Source organism: Periplaneta americana, chromosome 9 (assembly GCF_040183065.1).
Source record: "Periplaneta americana isolate PAMFEO1 chromosome 9, P.americana_PAMFEO1_priV1, whole genome shotgun sequence".
Taxonomy (NCBI): domain Eukaryota; kingdom Metazoa; phylum Arthropoda; class Insecta; order Blattodea; family Blattidae; genus Periplaneta; species Periplaneta americana.
The window spans coordinates 103,054,871-103,075,099 of record NC_091125.1 but is presented as its reverse complement, the minus strand read 5'-3'; the positions used below and the strand labels follow the sequence as shown (position 1 = coordinate 103,075,099).

At 33.2% G+C, this 20,229-nt stretch overlaps 1 protein-coding gene across 1 annotated transcript; it reads left to right on the top strand.

Moving 5' to 3' along the window:
• Positions 1 to 3,192: 3,192 nt before the first annotated feature.
• On the top strand, positions 3,193 to 18,597 carry LOC138705685 (protein spaetzle-like). The gene is made up of 8 exons (XM_069834266.1): positions 3,193 to 3,311; positions 7,426 to 7,511; positions 8,824 to 8,863; positions 10,020 to 10,113; positions 12,419 to 12,491; positions 13,210 to 13,263; positions 13,606 to 13,712; positions 17,548 to 18,597. The coding sequence occupies exons 2-8, from the start codon at positions 7,458 to 7,460 to the stop codon at positions 17,726 to 17,728; spliced, it is 603 nt and encodes a 200-aa protein (XP_069690367.1). The 5' UTR covers positions 3,193 to 3,311; positions 7,426 to 7,457; the 3' UTR covers positions 17,729 to 18,597.
• Positions 18,598 to 20,229: the final 1,632 nt, after the last annotated feature.

Below are 20,229 nucleotides of genomic sequence, written 5' to 3'. Positions count from 1 at the left end.
TTTTTCGTATTCATAAACCAGTGTTAGCGATAGGATATGATTTGAATTATGTACTAGTAACCAGTGGATAGCCGGAGCTAGCTTAGTACGCTCGTAGCGCGTGCTGCGAAATGTCTATGAATAGACTAAATGAATGATTAAAACAAAACCGGGAAATTCCGAGAAGGCGCTTCTCGACAACTGAGATGGGTTTATTTGTTTTATTGATTGCCACTCTGTCCACAATTAGTGGAATTCCAAATAGCTGTCGGTCCAGTAGTAAAACCACTGCATCCATTTTTTTTACAGCGTAATGAGTTTAAAACCAAAAAAATATTCTTTTACTCTCAATAAATAGTCTATTACAGGCGGTAACTATAGAATTGAATTGAAAGAGGAGAAGTGAGAGGAGATATTTAAAAGGTACGCAAAACGCCTCCTCGCAAAGGATTACGGGCTAAAAGAAACTGAATATGTGAGCTCCAAGCCTGTTGGCCACTTGTCTCACTCCGGATTACGCTACTCCACTGAAGGAGCTCTAGAAAATTTTGAAGGGGGAAAGGCGAAAATAGACGTAATCTCTTAGGTACCACATACGCGAGGGGAGGGAAATGTAATCAAACTGATCACAGGACAGGACGAAGAAGAAATGGCGGAAGGTGTAAGTGTGCACATTGAAATAACTGTACAATTGAAATGTTTATAGCTTACAGTATATAGGAACTTTTTGATGACAGCAAACATTGCGGCCGATTGTGCTAGGCTGTGCAGCCCCCGAATATAAGGGCCTAAATTAAAGTATTATTACGCAACAGTATCCCGCGGTGGCGTCGTGGTCTGAGCAATCCTGCCTCAAACTCGCGTTGCGGAATGCACTCTGATTCGAGTTCTCATGGGGGAAGAAATTTTCTCATGAAATTTCGGCCTGTGTATTGGATCGGTGTCCACCCAGCATCGTGATGAAATTTGGGGAGCTACGGTAGGTAGCGAAATCCAGTTACAACAACCAGCCATAACGGCTGGGGAGATCATCATGCTAACCACACAATATCTCCGTTCTGGTTGGATGATCGTTCACTCTGCGGAAGTATGTGGATGTGAGGCCAGCAGTCGGCTCTGCCTTTTAATAATAATAATAATAATAATAATAATAATAATAATAATAATATAATAATCCGTGGCGCTACAGCCCTTGAGGGCCTAGACCGATCAGCCGGCTGCTGGCCTCACACCCACATGCCGAAGCAGAGGTGGACGATCATCCAACCAGAATGGAGGTATCGTGTGGTTAGCACATTATAGCTGGTATTCGCAACCAGATTTTGCTACCTATCGTAGCTCCCCAAGTGCATCACGATGCTGGGTGGGCACCGGTCCCATACACTGGCCGAAATTTCACGAGAAAATTTCTTCCCCCATGAGGACTCGAACCAGCGCGCATTCGGTAACGTGAGTCCTAGGCAGGATGCCTTAGACCGCGACGCCACGGCGCGGGACAATAATAATAATAATAATAATAATAATAATAATAATAATAATAATAATAATGTTTTATTTTCGCTGGCAGAGTAAGGTCATAAGGCCTTCTCTTCCACTCAACCAGCCTTAATCAATATAATACATATTTCAATTACGAATATTTACACTACACTTAAAGGTTCTCCAGCAATATTTTTCAGTGAAGTTAACGACTAGTAGACTACATATTTATTTAAATTTAGATAAACTTATAAGTTAAAGTAGTAACTTAATTTATGAGCTGATTTAATTCAATCAATTATAATAAATTTGAGATTTGAGATAGCTAGTAAAATGATGAAAATTAATTTAATATAAGCTTACTAGAACTATGTTCCAGGGAGAAAAAAATATATATATATAATCTAAAATATATTTCAATAATGAGAATATTAATGTAATTGCCATTAGAGGTTTTGTAAATCTATTTAGAGAAATTAATGATAATAATAAGAGTGGACAGATGTTAGTTTCATTATATGTAATAAATATTAATCAGCAGTTAATTTGTTAAGTAAGAATTTATGTAATTTTGACCTAAATGAAGTTATTGTCCAACAACCCCTTACAACACTCGGTTGGGCTGTTGTTCCGCGGAATTATTTTTTATGCACTACTAGTAATAATAATTTTAATAATTTGATATTACATCAGTCCGCGATATGTAAGTGGGACGGAAAGTTACAGTTCCAGCGTTTCATAATGGAAAAGACATTAAAGATTTACAACGTCCTTGCATAGCCTGAAGTTGTCGAATCCAGCTCCTTTGCCGACTGATCCCGAGATGCGCGCTCTGCCTTGGGGTCTATTTGCGCTTGGATAGGTTATCTGGTCGGGTTTATTCCTACGTTTTCCCAATTTGTAATGGAAATGTCAGATAATCCTACGGCAATTTCTCGGCTTCATCTCGCTAAATATCTCTTTATCATCAATACCATCGACGCTAAATAACTTAGTAGTTGATACAGCGTAATTAAATAACAGTACAAAATCATGCATCGTATTGTAACTTGCCATTCGCATTACAGCATTTGGAATAGACTCTGTAATAAAAAATATTGTACCTTTCCTATGAAATGATAGTCAAAAACACAAGTAGAAATAAAAAATGGAGAGAGTGTGTTTATTTTAGGAAATGCTTGAGGAATTAATATAGTCCACCGCTGTGGAGTAACGGTTAACATTTCTGACCGCGAAACGAGCGAGTCAGGGTTCAAATCCTGGTTGAAGTTTTCCCGCGGTTTTCACTCAACCCGAAAGAGCAATTGCTGGGTAACTTTCGGCGTTGGACCCTGGACTCATGTCTCTGGCATTATTACCTTCATCTCACTCAGATAATTGATATAGCGTCGTAAAATAATCAATTAAAAACCACATTATATTTGTAAATGGGTATTACGAACTCATCTTAAAGAACGGTATTAACTTTCCTAATGATCTGTGCTTGTTGTCTTCACATGAGCCATTCCTTATAGTGCTCATCCACCCCTAATATGCCTACATTTTTTTCTCATTAACAAGTTGCGTTCCGGTGTTTTACATTATTTGTCAGTCAAAATTTTATACATACCCTTAGAAATGCATTCAGTAGAAAAGTGACTAATTCAACTTTACAATAAAGTACCTACAATAAAACTTTAGGGATGTACCATGAAAGTAACAGCTCATATGAGTCTACAGGATACGCTCAGCTGGTACTCTCTAGTGGTGGTTTGCCTGCGTTGGCCCTCAGTTCAAGCTTGCTGAGTTAGTAAGGATCTGATATTGACTTCGTGTACTTCACAAGAGAGCTTTACTTCACGATTTTAATACGCGTAAGTGCATTAATACTATTTCAGATAATTAAGAAAAAGATACGTAGATAATTCAAAATTTTGAGCTGATCTTCGATATTGCCACAAGCTACACACGGGACTGACGTCTGAATTAAGTTTTTTTTTTATGAGTTAGATGGGTCAAATGAGTGAATAGCGAAGTGATATTAATTTTGTTTCTATTTTTCTGAGTCACTGAGAAATAGGTGTACCGATTTGGATAAGTTAAGTTAAAAATTGTGCATATCTCTTGTCTGCAAATCTTCTGTCGCCAAATTCTACAATTTTCAAGCTCTCAATTCTCTTATTTTCAGTTATGAATATCTGTGGAGTAACGACTAGCGCGTCTGGCCGCGAAACAAAGTGGCTCGGGTTCGATTCCCAGTTGGAGCAAGTTACATGGTTGAGGTTTTTTCCGGGTTTTTCCTTAACCCAATATAAGCAAATGCTGGGTAACTGTCGGTGCTGGATTCCGGACTCATTTTACCGCCATTATTACCTTCATTTAATTTAGTCTAAATAACCTGAGATGTTGATGCAGCGTCGTAAAACAACCTACTAAAGGAAAGAATATCTCGTCTTATATAGATTTCGACAATGTAACCGCTTTCATAACAAAGAAACTGACAAAATATCAACAATAAAATATTGTTACCATATAATCATAACCATAATGCTTCTGTAAAAAAACAAATAAAATACCACAAAAAATATGCTTTTCAGATGGTATTAAAAACTATAGTGTCGTTTAAAATGTTTCCGAAGACTTTATATTAGCAAGAATAATTCTACGTGAAACTATTCCTTTATACATGCAAGGTTTGACATATTGTCAGAGCTTTTTTGTCCAGAATCTGTCATTCAATTTTATTTGCAGTTACGCGTTTATTTTGAAACGCTATACAGGGTGTAAGGGATATGTGCCATTATTTTAACTGATGATTGTTCGTCATAAGGAAGAAAAAAGTCCTTAGAATTTTTTATAATTTCAATACTTCACTAGTTACTAAAGTTTACAGTATTAGAAGTTTCGCAACATTGCTGGATAGGGAGAAGTGAGTTTATAAGTAGGCCTACACAGTACAGCTCAAGCGGGTACAGACATACCGGTACAGATGCTCTGTTCTAATACAGGAGCGGACCATGATAATACTCGCTTTTTACATAAAACGAGCAGCAAATACAAACTTTCAATCTAATTAATAGAACATTATGGTAAATTTACATTTTATATAATATTGTTCCATTTTTATTGTGTATTTAAAAAATAAACTAACGGCTTTTTGCACAAAATCACACTAAATTTTTACAAATGCAAAATTTTAATCCCTCCTGCTTTCGTAAAGGATTATAATTTTTAAACAAATTTCTGGTTGTGCGATTCTCGAAACTGAGTAAGGGACTCCTAGTTTCTAAAAATCGTTGAGAAACCGCTACAAACGTTCGCCGATTAGGGAACCTTCTTTGAGGAAAACGTTAACAGTACATCCTTCTAGTCTCACTTGAATTACGACGACTCTCTCCATAAATTAATAACATATATTTCTAAACTGTAAATGACATTGTAAGTTGTTTATCGAATACCCTGTACTGAACTGCCATCCGCTCGGCAGTGTACCTATGGACAGGGAGCTTGAACTCCGCTGTCTCGTACTTACGTCTGTGCAGAGTACTGCCTGCTGAACACGTTACCACGTCTCTCACGCCAGAATATTAACAAATTTAAGCATGAATTTCTGTTTAATTTCACGAAAACTTAATATAATACACAAGTATATATTTAAACTAATATCAGCTCTTTGCTAGATATACCTACTGATGTAATTGTTATCATAATTTTACTAACGATATAAGCAGTATAACTCAAAATGAGAAAAATATTTTTTTCTCGGAAAACTAACAAGTTTTGACCCTATGTTGTATGGACATTTTTTGATCCTGTAGACCGTCCCCGACGACTGAAAAGGACGACACTTATACCCCTTACACCTTGTATAATACAGTATGTGAGTTACATTTCACCACTCAAATTATTTCCATTCCTGTGATTATAAATTAAACTACTTGAACTAAATGCTTAAGAATTGTATTGTCATGTCTTTTTTTGTTAATTGATTTCCGTAATAATTTATTAGACCCGTAGAAAATCGCGTAAAAATTAGTTTTTTTACGTCGCCAATTCTGCTCGTTTATTAGTTTTAAAGTTCTATAGCAGACATTTCCAACTTCTGACTTTGTGATGTCCTACGTCTCGGGTCTCGAGCTTCTGGAGAGGGGAACATATGTAAAAGAACAATGTAGGGGGAGTCTGAATGGAAGGGTTGGCGATGTTTAAATAGCCGAGACACATTACCCTCCCTCACGTGCTCTTCCAGCTTTGCAACGAAAGGGAAAGCGGGCTCTGTTCCGACGTTACAGGTTGGCCAGTTAGAAATTACTGTTCTACAGCAAGCAGCAATGTTTTCATGTTCACTGATCACGCGTTTCCAGATTTGAGGGGGATGGCGGCCTAACAAAGTACTCTTAGACAAAAAAAAAAAACCCCGAGCTCCAGATTCTATATCAGATTCGGAAGACTTCGGGTGCATTCGTCAGAGCATGATACACACGCGGACGAATTTCTCCGTCGTAAATGTTTCGAACACTCCACTGCCACCACTATGATTTTTATATAACATGCTTCTTAAAGAGTCATCGTCTCTCTCGCATAGCGTAGTTGGTAGCATTGTGGTCTTGTATCCGAAAGGTTTCCATTTCGAATCTCGGTCTATACGTTGTTTTTTCATTCTCATTTTTTACTTCTTGTATACTGATAATAACCAGTATTGTGAAATATTTAACAGAAAGTTAATATTTACAAAGGGCAATCCTTTCCCTTGTATCTTGTATTTAAAGAGACTAAACGAAATCTTCTCGGATAGAAATAAACAAAAATAAACCTTGAGTAAAAGAAATCTTTCTCGGATAGGAATAAACAAACATCATCCTTTTCTTTATATTAAACAAAATAAAGAAATACATCTCGGAGACCAATAACCAAAAATCAAAATAGACAAGAAATTCAATACCGGATATGTAATCCCTCCGCATCTATAACCGCCTGCATCCTACGGGGTACACGACCTTGAATCACCTACACAAGAAGCTAGGCTGTTACCATGGAGCTATTACAAAGCAGATATGTAACGGCACTATTTACGAGTGTAGCCAATATCTAGAACACATTGGTTTTGTCTTTAACATTATTCATCTCGTTCTTGCAATGCTATTATTATTATTATTATTATTATTATTATTATTATTATTATTATATTGTGTTTGTAATACTATGATTATTATTATTATTATTATTATTATTATTATTATTATTATAATATTGTGTTTGTAATACTATGATTATTATTATTATTATTATTATTATTATTATTATTATTATTATTATTATGGTTGTTGCACTACTACTACTACTACTACTACTACTACTACTACTACAAAAAATTATAGTAACTGATCAATACTCCTTATGGAGAAGGGAGAAGATCCAAGAACTGAGCATCTATTTTAATTCAAGGGTAATTAGGAAGAAGTCTCCGATATTACTGAATGTTTTTGTTTAATTTTTTAACTAATTCAAACTCCTATGCACGTTAATAAATGTATAATTTGTTTCTAGCTAGATAAAAAATAAAACGAAACAAATACATATACTTATACGAAGGGGGATACGAACCCGGTTTTCTGCGTGTGAAGTCCGTTTTACCACGGAGCTATTACACACACACACACACACACACACACACACACACACACACACACACACACACACACACACACACACACACACACACACACACACAGTTCAAATCGTTGTTTGCCGGTATAAGAGTATGTGCTTGGATCTCGCTGGTTTCGTCCTTACTACTCTGATTTTAGTCTTGCGTATCAGGCGCACATCCGAACGGAACTTAGACAAATTTACGCTTCAAGAGTCCGGTCATTCTTTTTGTCTAAGAGTGTACAATCAAATAAATTTTCAGTAATGTTTGTATTTGTGTCCGATCTTCTGTTGTATTACAGCTTCATCTCGTTATGAAGTATTATTTTTGTTTTTCAGGGTCTTCAATAAACTGTGACAATAAATTGCTGATGAAGATGGTCCGATATTCTTTTGCTGGTGTTCTGTTAGTATCCGTGGTCTTGGTAAGTTCTCGAGTTACATAGAAATTTTGCAGAATATTATCAGAATGAAGATTTAATTTGAATATAAGGAGAGAATTAATATTAAGTTATTCATTTTTGTAAAATTAATAACATTCCCCATTAGACCCATCTCGAGATGTCTACAAACGTAACTAGATTTTCATCGTCGTCGAATCCGGCGTCAATTAGGATACTTATGAAATATTTCTTCGGAAACATTAATATGTCTTTCCGTTTATGCAATCCTCTATAATTAATTTTCTTACTTCATCATTTAGTGGGTACCGGTGTGGTTCAGTCGGTTAAGGCGCTTACCTGCTGGTCTGAAGTTGTGCTCGGGCGTGGGTTCGATCCCCGCTTGGGCCGATCACCTGGTTGGGATTTTTAAGAGGTTTTCCCCAACCGTAAGGTGAATGCCAGGTAATCTATGGCGATTCCTCGGCCTCATCTCGCCAAATGCCATATCACTATCACCAATCTCATCGACGTTAAATAACATAGTTGATACAGCGTCGTTAAATGACCAACTAAAAAACTTAATTTAGTCCACACCTGTGGAGTAACGGTTAGCGCATCTGATAAAATCTGTTATAAAAGATTTTATGCGATGTAATATACTCCAAATCCTATCTTTTTCAAAGATCTTTGATAAAATATTTTATCATATTCTTTTTCAATGAAGTTTGATAGTATAATAGCAGCCATAGGCAAGGATTGCTTGGGAAACTTTATTACCACAATTATTCTATAATTTGTTCATGAATAATATCCATATTCTAAAAAATTGCATTTTTTTTTCATATAATACATCTTACAAAATGTACAAAGAGAATGGTAAAACAGTAATGACAGGTCGTACTGATATGTCGTCGGAAAAAATATAATATATACACATACAAAAGTAAAATATAATGAAGAGCAGTCATCTTTGCTATGTGGTACATGCAATTTTAACGTTGTGTAGGTGCACTACTTAATTACGAAGACATGTATGCTTGCTCATTTCCAGTTAAATATTCTGTTATATACTAAACACAAATAGACCACGTGCTATGTTAATTTCATGTTTTTTGAGTACGTCCGTTAGTATGTCTAAAGAGAGGTCCAGAAATGTCAAACGTGGGCCTGGTATAAAATTACCATCATTATAATTTCTAATAATGTTACGTTCAACCTAAAACTCGTAAATTTAGAACACACTATGTTAGACATTAGGAAGATTTCCTTTTCTGTCGAAACGTATTTCATTCTGATTTGATAAACAAATTCATTATAATTTTTTGTGTTATAAACAAGGGCTCTTTGTTTACAGGTTTTAATTTTCGGATTCACAGCTCAAGATGAAACATCAGGTATGTTGTATAACTATGTCGAGACTATAAAATTAGGTAACTCATTTTATTCAGAAATTTCTCCATGGGTTTTCTCAATATAAAGGTACAAATATACAGACATAATTTTTTTTCACTTCTGCATAATATTCTATTAAAACAATTATCATTTAAATTTATCAAAAGTTCTCTAACTCCGCCCATCTACATCCTGACTGATCTGCCTCTCCTCATTCTTCCTTTGACATCCAGCTTACCATCTGTTTAGTTGTCCATATGCATGATGTAATCTACACCATCTTAGTTTTTTAGTTCCTATAAACCTGCAATATTTCTCTTAAAGAAAATTTTCTTTCAGAGTCCTCATTCTTCACTGTATTTTCTTGATAACCTTCTTGCTCGCCTCAAATAATTCACTTCTGTAATTAATAAGTTTTTCTTTCTTGTGTATATTTTGTCTGTTTCGACACTCCATATCTGTATAGGCCTACTTTTAACAATTGAATTATGTTAATTTTGTTTCCGTAAAATGTTCTTGCTCTGAAAAATTAATCATTAGTTTTACCCTTGTTTTACTAATTCGTTTTTCTGGTTTCAAAACCAGAGAAGAATTTTATTGAAGATAGAATCCACATAATAACATTGAAACTATGCAGTTGTAAAATTAACAATTAATATGTAGTGTGTTGCTGCTGCTGCTATATCTGTTTTCTTTCTTTTTTTTTTTTTCTTGTATTAGCACGATGAGAGCTCTATAGTGTTCTTTTGACCCAGTTGACCCTCTATAGGGCTTTAATTTAATTTGTATTATTTTCATCAGTGTTTGTATTTCTTTTTTGTATTTATATGTGCTATCTGGTAGGATGGAAGAGAAGGCCTTATGGCCTTAATCCTGTCAGATTAAATAAATAATAAATAAAATTAATCATAATTTCATTTCCATTGATATGATGTTCTGAATGGTCTGTTCCTAAATACTGGTACTGTATTTTTATTTATATAATTTATTTTAAGCCCCATTGTTATTATTCTTGTAGGCCTAGTCAATATTTAATATTCTTTTTCAATGTTAGCTTTCTCTTAATGGACAAATAGCAATAAGTAGTTAGTCTTTATGAACTTCTGCACAAGAATAATACTACTTAGGTGCTAATTAGAATGTTTTATTTTGATACAGGTAACCCGAAAAAGGAATCCCAATTAATGAAGCCTCCCGATAACGCCTGTGGTGCTGGAAAGATTTTCTGCGAAGAGGTTGAAAATTACCCCGAGTAAGTAACTGTGTCAGAACTCGAAACTAGAATAAAACTGTTCACACTGCAAGTCGACATCAATTCCATTGATCTTCTTTCTTAATGTTCTTGAAACTCTACTACTTGTGTAGATATATATTTATACCCTCTCTCCTGCTTTGTTAGCAAGAGATCTGTGGTTCTAGCAGTGTTGTCAGGTTTGGTAAAGGAATTTATCCTTCAGATATCTAACACTTTCCCGATTTTGAGAAAAATTTCCCACAGTAATATATATGAAAACTTTTATTGCTACTTTTAACTATTTTTTTTTTTCGAAATCAGAATTCTGAACAAAATAACTTCATATGCCTAAACGTGTAGGCTTAATGTTTCATCGCTGTAATAATAATAATGATAATTCATTTCATTCACCATTAAATATGTAACAAAAGAAGAAATTTCTTAAAGGTAATGACTTAACATAGCATGAACATTAGAATAATTATGAACAGTATAAATGAACAGTATAATAATTATTTCTCTTTTAAAACATTTTTCACAAGACATAAAATTGACCTCGGTACAATTTTTAATTCTTCAGACAATTTAACGTAAATTTTCACATCTATGGAAATATGACTTTTTAAATATTTCGATAAGTGACGTGGAGAAATTAAAGTTTCGTAGTTTCCTTGTGTAGTCTTGATAAAGTTAGTAGAAATATTATTATATTCTACTAGGTATGAGAGTCTCCATTTATTTAGAGACGGTTTACTATGTAATATTTTAAATTTGTATTGCTGAATTCTGTATTATAAAAATAATCGCATTCCATAACCATCTTGCAAATAATTGTTACTGACTTATACACTGATCTACCAAAGCATATTGAAGAGCAAATTAGAAAACAAACTTTTATATTACTTCTTATTAATATTTAAAAAAATGTGAAATAATGGTAGGCATGAGCTTAGAAATTCAATAGAAATTTCCCGTTTTTCGATAAAAATTCTGTTTTCTCTCTAAGAATATGAATTTCCCGTTTTCCGGGAAATTTCAAACCACCTGACAACACTGAATATGAGAGGCATTGTAGAGCAGAAACAGATATAGCCTCAAAGATGACCCGCGCTTGTCAAAATGTGAAAAATATTGTCGCTAGTCTTTAGTCAAATTCTTGACGAATCAAAATAAAATAAAGCACGGAAAACAAGACTTGATCCTGCTAACGTGATGGTGTGCACTTCCGAATATTTCAACCAAGAAGGCATAGTTATGCCAATCTGCAGATAGGATACACAATTAGATTCTGATTACCTAACAGTGGTCAGTTTCTTTGGTGTTCTCACAAGAGATCGTGGTCATAAAAATAGCCATGTTTAATTAAAACGCTGAACAACGAATATTCATTGTGAATATCTATTAGAGCCAAACGTAAACCGTAAAATGTTAGAACAAGTTTACGGCTACATTTTTTCGGAAACTACCCAACCGTCTTAAGCCTGGGCTCTAAATAGTAATTATATTCTTGAATTGTTTTAGAAATGGTGTGAAACGAGCTCAGTTATAAACAATAAAAAAAAAAATGCAAAGGAAAACCCTCGCAAAATCTTGACGATATACGAAGTCAAAACTTCAAGACTGTTAGCGCAGGAATTATGTCGCACCGATCTATTACACGAAGACTCAAAATGCTGAAGTTATATTCGTATAAAGCGTTGCATGCCGTCCGCCAGATAAGTGTGACTAGTGGTGAGTGAGCACTTTACTAGCCTGGTCAAGTCTTGTTTGCTGCGCTCTGAAGAAAACACTAATTGAGCAAAAGATGGAATAACTGAGGAATTACGAAGCTTCATAAAAAAGCTCTCATTTTATTTGAAGGTATCTGCAATGGCATGGTGATTTGGAAGCTTTGCTATATTCTTTAAATATCTATAGAGTTTTTATGTTATTAGTCATAAATGTTCTCTCCTGTAATTTAGTCTGTTACAATAGGTTATTATATTGTATTGTATTTATTAACATTCCATGGTATTCATACATGCTTACAGCTTGAATATGGAACAAGTCAAAAAACTTAATACTATTATAAAATCTTAATTTATAGTCACAGTCTAGATGAAATATATATAGACGAGATGTTATAGTATCAATTTCATGAAGTGTTACTGAATGTCATGAATTCACCTACAGAATAGAAGGCGTGAGAAATTGGGTACTTCTGTAATTTGGCCCTAAATAATTTTATGTTTTGAGTTTGTTCTTATATTGATAATTATAACTTAAAATATTTCCTTTTGACTGATGATTCTGCCCTTTTACATGAATATGGTTCTTCTTTCAGAGCGAGAATAAGAGAAATTCTGAACAGGGACAAAGGCAAATACGCTGACCTGTTTGGAGAGGAAACAAAATGGGTGAGTTGTAATGTATTTGTACACACGTGTACATATTTGCACAAATTCACTCGTCAATACAGGGTGAATTGTAAGCAATATTATTAATTTCGGGAGATTATTTCCTTTTAGATATTTCAAAATTGAATAAAATTTTACTCGTTCCTTTCTTTTCGAGATACAAATTGTTTTATATGAAACATTTCAAAGCATGTTTTGGGAAAGCCATTGATTTAATTTCTAAAATGCGCAGTCTATTTAAGAGAGCTGTATATTATGATAATAAATGATTGAAAGATGATGTTTTGTTCTTCAAATGTGCAGAAATTTGATCCGAACAAATGTAACTTTTTCGTTCCGCAATCAAATTTTGCAATTATTAATTTCAATGTTCCACGTAATATGTACAATAAACCTCCCTAATATAGACATCCACCTTTCAATAAGAAAATTTTATCAATCTAACCAAATATTCAAGGTGGAGGGAAGTGGATATATTAAACTGTAGCATCCAATGAAAAGAAAGATTACACATTAACTGAATAACCTAATGAAAGAGGAGTATCAGTTAAGCAACAAATTGACTAACTTCGTCTATTAAAAATTACTGTACTAAGAAATTCACAAACATTTTAATTTACTTGCCCAGTTAAGTTCTATCCAGGATATTATTCATAAGAAGTGTTAATTTTCATTTAAATTTGCTTGTACATTTAATTTTCTGAATTTAATTTTTCAGAGCCGTATTCCGGGCCGAATGACTGACTTCGGAATACAACTTTGTGCTGGAGAGGTAAGTAGCCGAATGTTTTTATAGCTTATTTAAAAGAAATTTGAAGTTAATACTGTTATATTTTCCAAAATATGGAATACTTGTAGATCCATGGAACCAGAAAACCTGCACACAATGAAAGATCGATTTTTATGCTGGGCCTAAGATTTTAACTTTATACATTTTCTATTTTCTTTTAATATATACTCTGTTGCTGATAAAATTTCATACTACACACTTCTAAAAAGACTTAACTTCAGATACAAGTTACAGTACATAAAACTAAGACTTTACTGGACGCATTATTGAAGTTTTACTGTAAAAATCGTGCCTAAAACTTAAATTTCATTCTTCTGTTTAAAGGAGCGATTATATTTCCCGAAAGTTGGAGTGAATGACGAGGAAGACAAACATTACATTGTGAATATTGGTGAAGAATTCAAACAGGGTATTCAACTTGAGATTTGTCGGTAAGTAATATTTGTGTATGGAATTCTTAAACGCTTAATGTTATCAGTAGTGAAAGAAATGTATGCAGCGGTAGAAATAGTGACGGGATTCCGTGACTTCGAGCGTGTATCGTATTTAAGACAATACGGAACAAAACACTGACAGATCTCCTTCGAGGGTTTGTAACACTGCTATGGGCTTCACGGATCTGCAATGCTTGGACGTTGCATGCATTGCAGCCGGATTTTTCAAATTTTAATAATAATAATAATAATAATAATAATAATAATAATAATAATAATAATAATAATAATAATAATAATAATAATAATAATAATAATAATTAAAAAAATAATAAAATAATAATAATAATAATAATAATAATAATAATAATAATAATAATAATAATAATAATTAAAAAAATAATAAAATAATAATAATAATAATAATAATTAAAAAAATAATATAATAATAATAATAATAATAATTAAAAAAATAATATAATAATAATAATAATAATAATAATTAAAAAAAATAATAAAATAATAATAATAATATTATAATAATGAATAATAAAAATAATAGCAATAATAATGCTTCAATTTTTTGTCTTTGTCGGAAGTTCACGTTAAAAATACTTTTCATAGTGTCGACTTTTTTTTTTAAGTGGTAAGATCCTTAAATTTTATTCGCCCCGCCACCACAATCGTGGCCCATAGATGTTGCTAGTGGCGAGAATCGTAGATTGCTTAATTCATCAGAGACTGTCCAGAGTGCATCACAGGCACATTGCACTCGTAATGAATGTTGGAGAACTTTTGGATATAACAAGGGACCTTGAGTATCCGGAGTGTTACCTGGATCCTGGGATTCCCCAACAAGTTATAAATTCAGGCTAGGCCTAAATATAGCCGGCATTATGGATTATGAGCTCAGCGCGCAATTATTGAGTAATGTAGAGACAGTTATTTAAGTAAGAGATTCTGCAGCTGTTTGCACGTACTTTACTATACTATTATACCATTATGGTTATGATATTACATTGTATGTGCATGAAACTGTAATTAAAATGGTAGGATAAAATTGAAATGATTTTAGTCCATGGAACAATATTAAACGAAACTAAACATTATCTTTGTTGACGACAAAGTTATAATACAGGATTCTCTGAATAGACTAAAAAAAAGCTGCTTAGCTTCTACAAAATTAACAAGACCATACAACTTCACAATTTGTACAGAAAGAAACTAAATTAAGACTTTCGAGGAAAAAAAAACTTTAAATAAAGATTAAAATTGTAATACTTGAAAAGAATAAGCTGCTTTAAAATTATTTAGACTGAAATATCATTGAAAAATAATACTTTAATAGTAAATTACAAAAATTGCAATATAGATGTTGTACTTTGAAATAACAATAGGACTTAAAACAAAACCATACACAAAATTGAAATTATACGAAAACAATGCCATTACATTGTCTACTATGTAAGCCTATAGGAGCGGAAGCTATTACATTTAATAGAAATTCTAATTTTGGGATGTGTGGTATGCTGTAACACTTCCGATAACAATCGAATTGTTGAAGTAAGAGAAGAAAGTGAACTTTCAAAACGAGTATATGGTGGATGAAGTCTGTTTTGGAAGTCTTGTAGATATAGATATAGATAGTTCCAGATTTTGCACGTTTTGCCATCTTCTAGTGCACTCGTATGCGTTGCAACAAACTAATATTTTTCACTTTAGTATTGACGCAACAAAGTTCATTTGGAATTTCTTTCCGCGTGTAATTTTTTTCACAATATTACTTGCAAGTGCTGTACTGCAAAAAATTCATGCTTTCATAATCGCTTATTAATCACAAGTTTAATTCGCTTCTGAATCCAACCTTGTCAGAAATTATTCGGAGTGCAAAGAGTTAACTAGGCTACTTCTGCTATTTTAAAGACTTGCAAGTCTTCACAAAAATTTATTTGATGTGTCAACTCATTCTAAGCCAGAAGAGTTCATGGCTTACATTACTTATGCATCTTACATCACTGTTTGTAATCCCGTTCACTTTAGCCTACTACTTCGGGTTAAGAAGAGTCTCATTACAGTGCGCGAATAACCTGGACTCACTTTGATTGACTTGCGATTACCAAGTAAATACGAATTAAATTTGCTGATCGTAAGATAGTCTTCATATTCGTATATGACGCTTCCCTCAAGCGGAAGCTCAGCGGAATTTTCTGCAACACGCTTCACGAAATCGGCCGCCGTTTCTGCGGTTGTAACTTTAGTTTCTAAAAACTTGTTTAGCGGGGAAAATGTTCTTAAAATTCTACAAAAAAACCTATAAAACTATACATCCTAACATGTAACAAAAGATGATTAAAGTATCATTCTTCTGCTTCAACACATCTTTGACATCTCCGAAAATTGTTCTGAAATACGAGTAAATGCTAGACTAATGGCTTCATGCGAAATATTCGAAATGACTTGTCGAATTATTTTTTTAAGCTTTTTGAATAGGTTAAACTAGAAAACTTCGCTGCTGTATGATAAACCTATGAATTAGTATTCTCAAAATATTAAAAGAAATGAGTGTTAGGTTGAAATTCTTTTAAAGGAATTTGTTTTGAAGAATAAAGCACACAATTTCTAAAATATGTGTATACAGGGTACAGGTAAGATTTTTAGTTCTCTGAAAATTTTTATCCTTTCAGTCCGAGTAGGAAATTGTTTAATGATTTTAAGTATTCCTTTCTGCAATTTGAGGATTTGTCACTTTCGGTGAAGATTCCCAATTAATAATGCCATATGATAATGTTGAATGAACATATCTAAAATAGATTGATATTGAAAGTTCCTGGGTGAGATCTTCGCAAGGACTCGAAAAGCATAACATAAGCGACTCACCTTTTCAGTTAGATGTTGTATATGCTTGTCCCATGTTAGACTGGAATCTACCCATTTACCTAAAAATATATCCAAACAAGACAAAGTAGCCTATCATTGGCATGTTTGGGTGGTAACACTGTTAGCAATAGCTGAAAAAGTTTCAATAAAACCGATATCAAAAATGCTGCTAATGCAACCCTGATAACCTGTTCACACGTCACTACATGAAAAAGTAGCGAGCAGTTGTTTCGACAGTCGCTACTTTTCAGGTTGCACCGTTGTTCACACGTCGCAGTTAAGAGAATTGTGCAGTATTTTGTACTGCAGCGCTGCAAATGTAGCGACGTGTGACAGTACCTTTTTTGTCTGACAGTAGCTAGAAATAAGACGGAGAGTGCAAGAAATTCATGTCATTCAAATAAAGAAATTCACCATCTAAATTGAAAACGTGGACGTTAAAGAAATCTTGAATTATCAGCAAAACTAAGCGATTAAAAATTTTTAGAGAAAATCTGGTTCCAAATAAAATCTTCCATCCTTCAGAGTAAACATTAATTTACTTTCACAAAGTGTATGAATTGTGTATATACTTTACGATGTAGTAACTTTATGCAAAGGTTCTTCCTAAGAAATTTGAGATATATAAAACTGAGCTCGACCCTTGCAAGTTACCTAGAGCTCGAAGTGCAGGGGGATAATTGTATAAATCTTCTTCCTAACGAATTAAGCCTGCAACTTTTTGCGCCCATTCATCAGTGCTGTATTAAAGTATCAATTTTGGGCGTCCTAAATTTCTTTCCGTTAGGCTTCCAATCTCTAATTCTCTTCACTAATGTTTTCCTCAATACGATCAGTATGTTCGTTCTATTTAATTTTTGTATCCATTATCCATTTTTTATGATTTTTTTTTTAAAATGACTTTACTTGAAGTAAATGCACTCGAAATATGACTTTGTTTCTTTTGTGTTTATAGTAATCCAGATGAAGCGTGCTCTTTGGCTGAAGGATTTCCTTCTGGATACGTTACCCAGTGTGTACAGAAGTATTCACACAAAAAATTGCTGGCATTAGAATATGGAGGCGATTCATGTGTTGTGGATAACTTCAAACTACCAACTTGCTGTATTTGTTCAGTTACTGGTCCTTTCGAATAATGTACAAAACGTACGAATTTCATTTCAATTGTCAGATTCTTCATTGATTGTCATCTCAGTTTTCTTTCTTGACTGCTCACTTAGTGAGATAAAATATTTTTCATATCATTAGACTGCATTACAAGCATAATGCTATTCTATAAAAATTAGACTCTTTTTGAGTAGACGTTATGATACTGATTATTTTATAGACAGATTTTTATTTTAAAATTTAATCTTGCACTTTCTTTAGAAATAACAGTAAAATTAGCATGCATATCTATACTTTAACTTTTGACTAAAAGCTTATATTACGTGTTACAATTAATATTAAATAAAAATAACAAATTTTAAGACTGGGACAATGTTCTGTTCTTGTATTGGACTTTAATATCTGTTAAAGTTGTTTGTAAACTACATAACGCTTATTAAATGTAAAAGAGAATTTATGTAAAGACTAATTATTTCTAGTTGGATTTTTCTCATTGTAAAACTGTAGACTATTTTGCGGAAACTTGCAAGAATATTGTCATAAGTTTGTAGTAGTTACATAATTAATATAGTCTATTATTATTAGTAATAGATTAAAGACTGTTTTTACGTTAATGTATATGGAAATATTACTTAAAAAATTCTTGTTTTATTGTCAGCTATGGGGTTACTAGGGAATTGATTTTGAGCGCTGAATTCTGTTGAAACTACTTTTACAGATAAAGACAATATTAGACGTATTTGTCCTTTATTAGCAAATTAAAGGTCATATTTTACTATTACATTCTATAAATATATTGAAGGTAATTACAAATGTTTACTATTTCTGTTCTATACAAGTGCAATAATATTAATTGCTTATAAATGTAATTTTTATGGAATAAAAATAGATTCTATTTAAGTTGCTGTATTGTATTACTCAATTCAACAATTTATTTCTACAACAGAATTTATTATGTTTTTGGAGTAATGAAGCTAAGTAAAAAGAAGAGATTGGGTGTGAGGTTTAAGAATTTTTGCTGGAGGTAGTTAGGAAAATAGAATTCCCAACAATTCTAGTAGGGTAGCCACCTTCGGAGATTTTCTCTAGTGTACATACAATCTATACGCGATCACTTTTGCTTTTTATTTTTTTAAGAAATTAATAGGCTATATAATTACATTCTATGTAATTTGTTTCCGTCATTACAGTTTATCATTGAAAAGGAAACATGTTCTCTCTACTAACCTATTACCTAATATGAAATTTAAGTTCTTAATAATCTGTGTTAATAAATTGAATTCTTTTCCTTGTTTCCTAATAGAGGAAATTGGAACAATTACCTCGTGTCAAGTTTATATGACAATTTCATAACACAATGTCAGATACGGATACAAATGTCTTACACGTTTGTGGAACCCATATAGTAAAACGGTTTGTTAATAATTTGGAGTCCACACCTGTGGTGGCCCGGGTTCGATTCCCGGTCGGGGCAAGTTACCTGGTTGAGGTTTTTTCCGGGGTTTTCCCTCAATCCAACTTTCGGTGCTGGACCTTGGACTCATTTCACCGGCATTATCACCATCTCATTCAGACGCTAAATAACCTGAGCTGTTGATAAAGCGTCGTAAAATAACCTACTAGAATAATTTGGAAGTTAGGGTAGACTGTGTAGTTATCGACACTGTTAGTTATAGACACTTTTCCATTCTTGTGTACATAATAAGGTTCGTACTGCAAAGAGAAAAGAAGGTACTTTCATTATCTGATGGTACATTTCAATCCTAAAACAACACTGGCAATTAGTTTTAAATAGTTGGTTGCATTGTCGAATAATTCTAAACTTTCATAGGACGTGTAGAAATGAGTGCGTATTTTAAATATTTTCTTAAGCATTTACATTTATTCATTTAAGACATAATTTCAATTAGTATTATGATAAATCTACCTAATATATTAAAACTATTTCTACCACTTTTATTAACTATATTGTGATGATTTATTCTCAGTGGCAATAACTAGAACCTTATATCTATTAAACTCAGTGACACCCTATGTCAACAACTGTATTTTTTAGAAATTTATTTATAGCTAGAATTTTAACGGAATTTTATAGATAGTGACATAATGAAAACATAATACGGATTTTAGAATTGCTAATTTCACTTCTTACAGTTATTGTCACTGGGTGTCAATAACTGTGTTGTGTGTCAACAACTACCTTATTCTTATTCACGCCTAGGCCTAATGTGAATAAACAAAAACATCGGTACTCCTCTGAAGCATTGAAGACTGCTATAGACGCTGTGGATGGGCATAAAACTCATCTCACATATCAGTTGAGTGAACTCTGTTCTGAATTAAAAATAATTCTGATTGCTCTGTACCCAAATTCTACGAGATTCATACAGCCAGCAGATGTATCTGCTTTCTTTCCCTTTAAGTGTGGATGGAAGTCTGCTGTGTTAGAATGGTGAAGGGCACACCCATCACAAGCATTGGCCAAGGAATTCTTTGCTGCAATCCTGGGGAAAGTGTGAAGATACAAATA

Excerpts from the sequence above, each read along its gene's own strand:
- LOC138705685 (XM_069834266.1), top strand. The coding sequence starts at position 7,458 with ATGAAGATGGTCCGATATTCTTTTGCTGGTGTTCTGTTAGTATCCGTG. Across the intron at positions 10,114-12,418 it reads GAGGTTGAAAATTACCCCGA|AGCGAGAATAAGAGAAATTC; the intron begins GTAAGTAACTGT and ends TTCTTCTTTCAG. Across the intron at positions 12,492-13,209 it reads TTGGAGAGGAAACAAAATGG|AGCCGTATTCCGGGCCGAAT; the intron begins GTGAGTTGTAAT and ends TTAATTTTTCAG.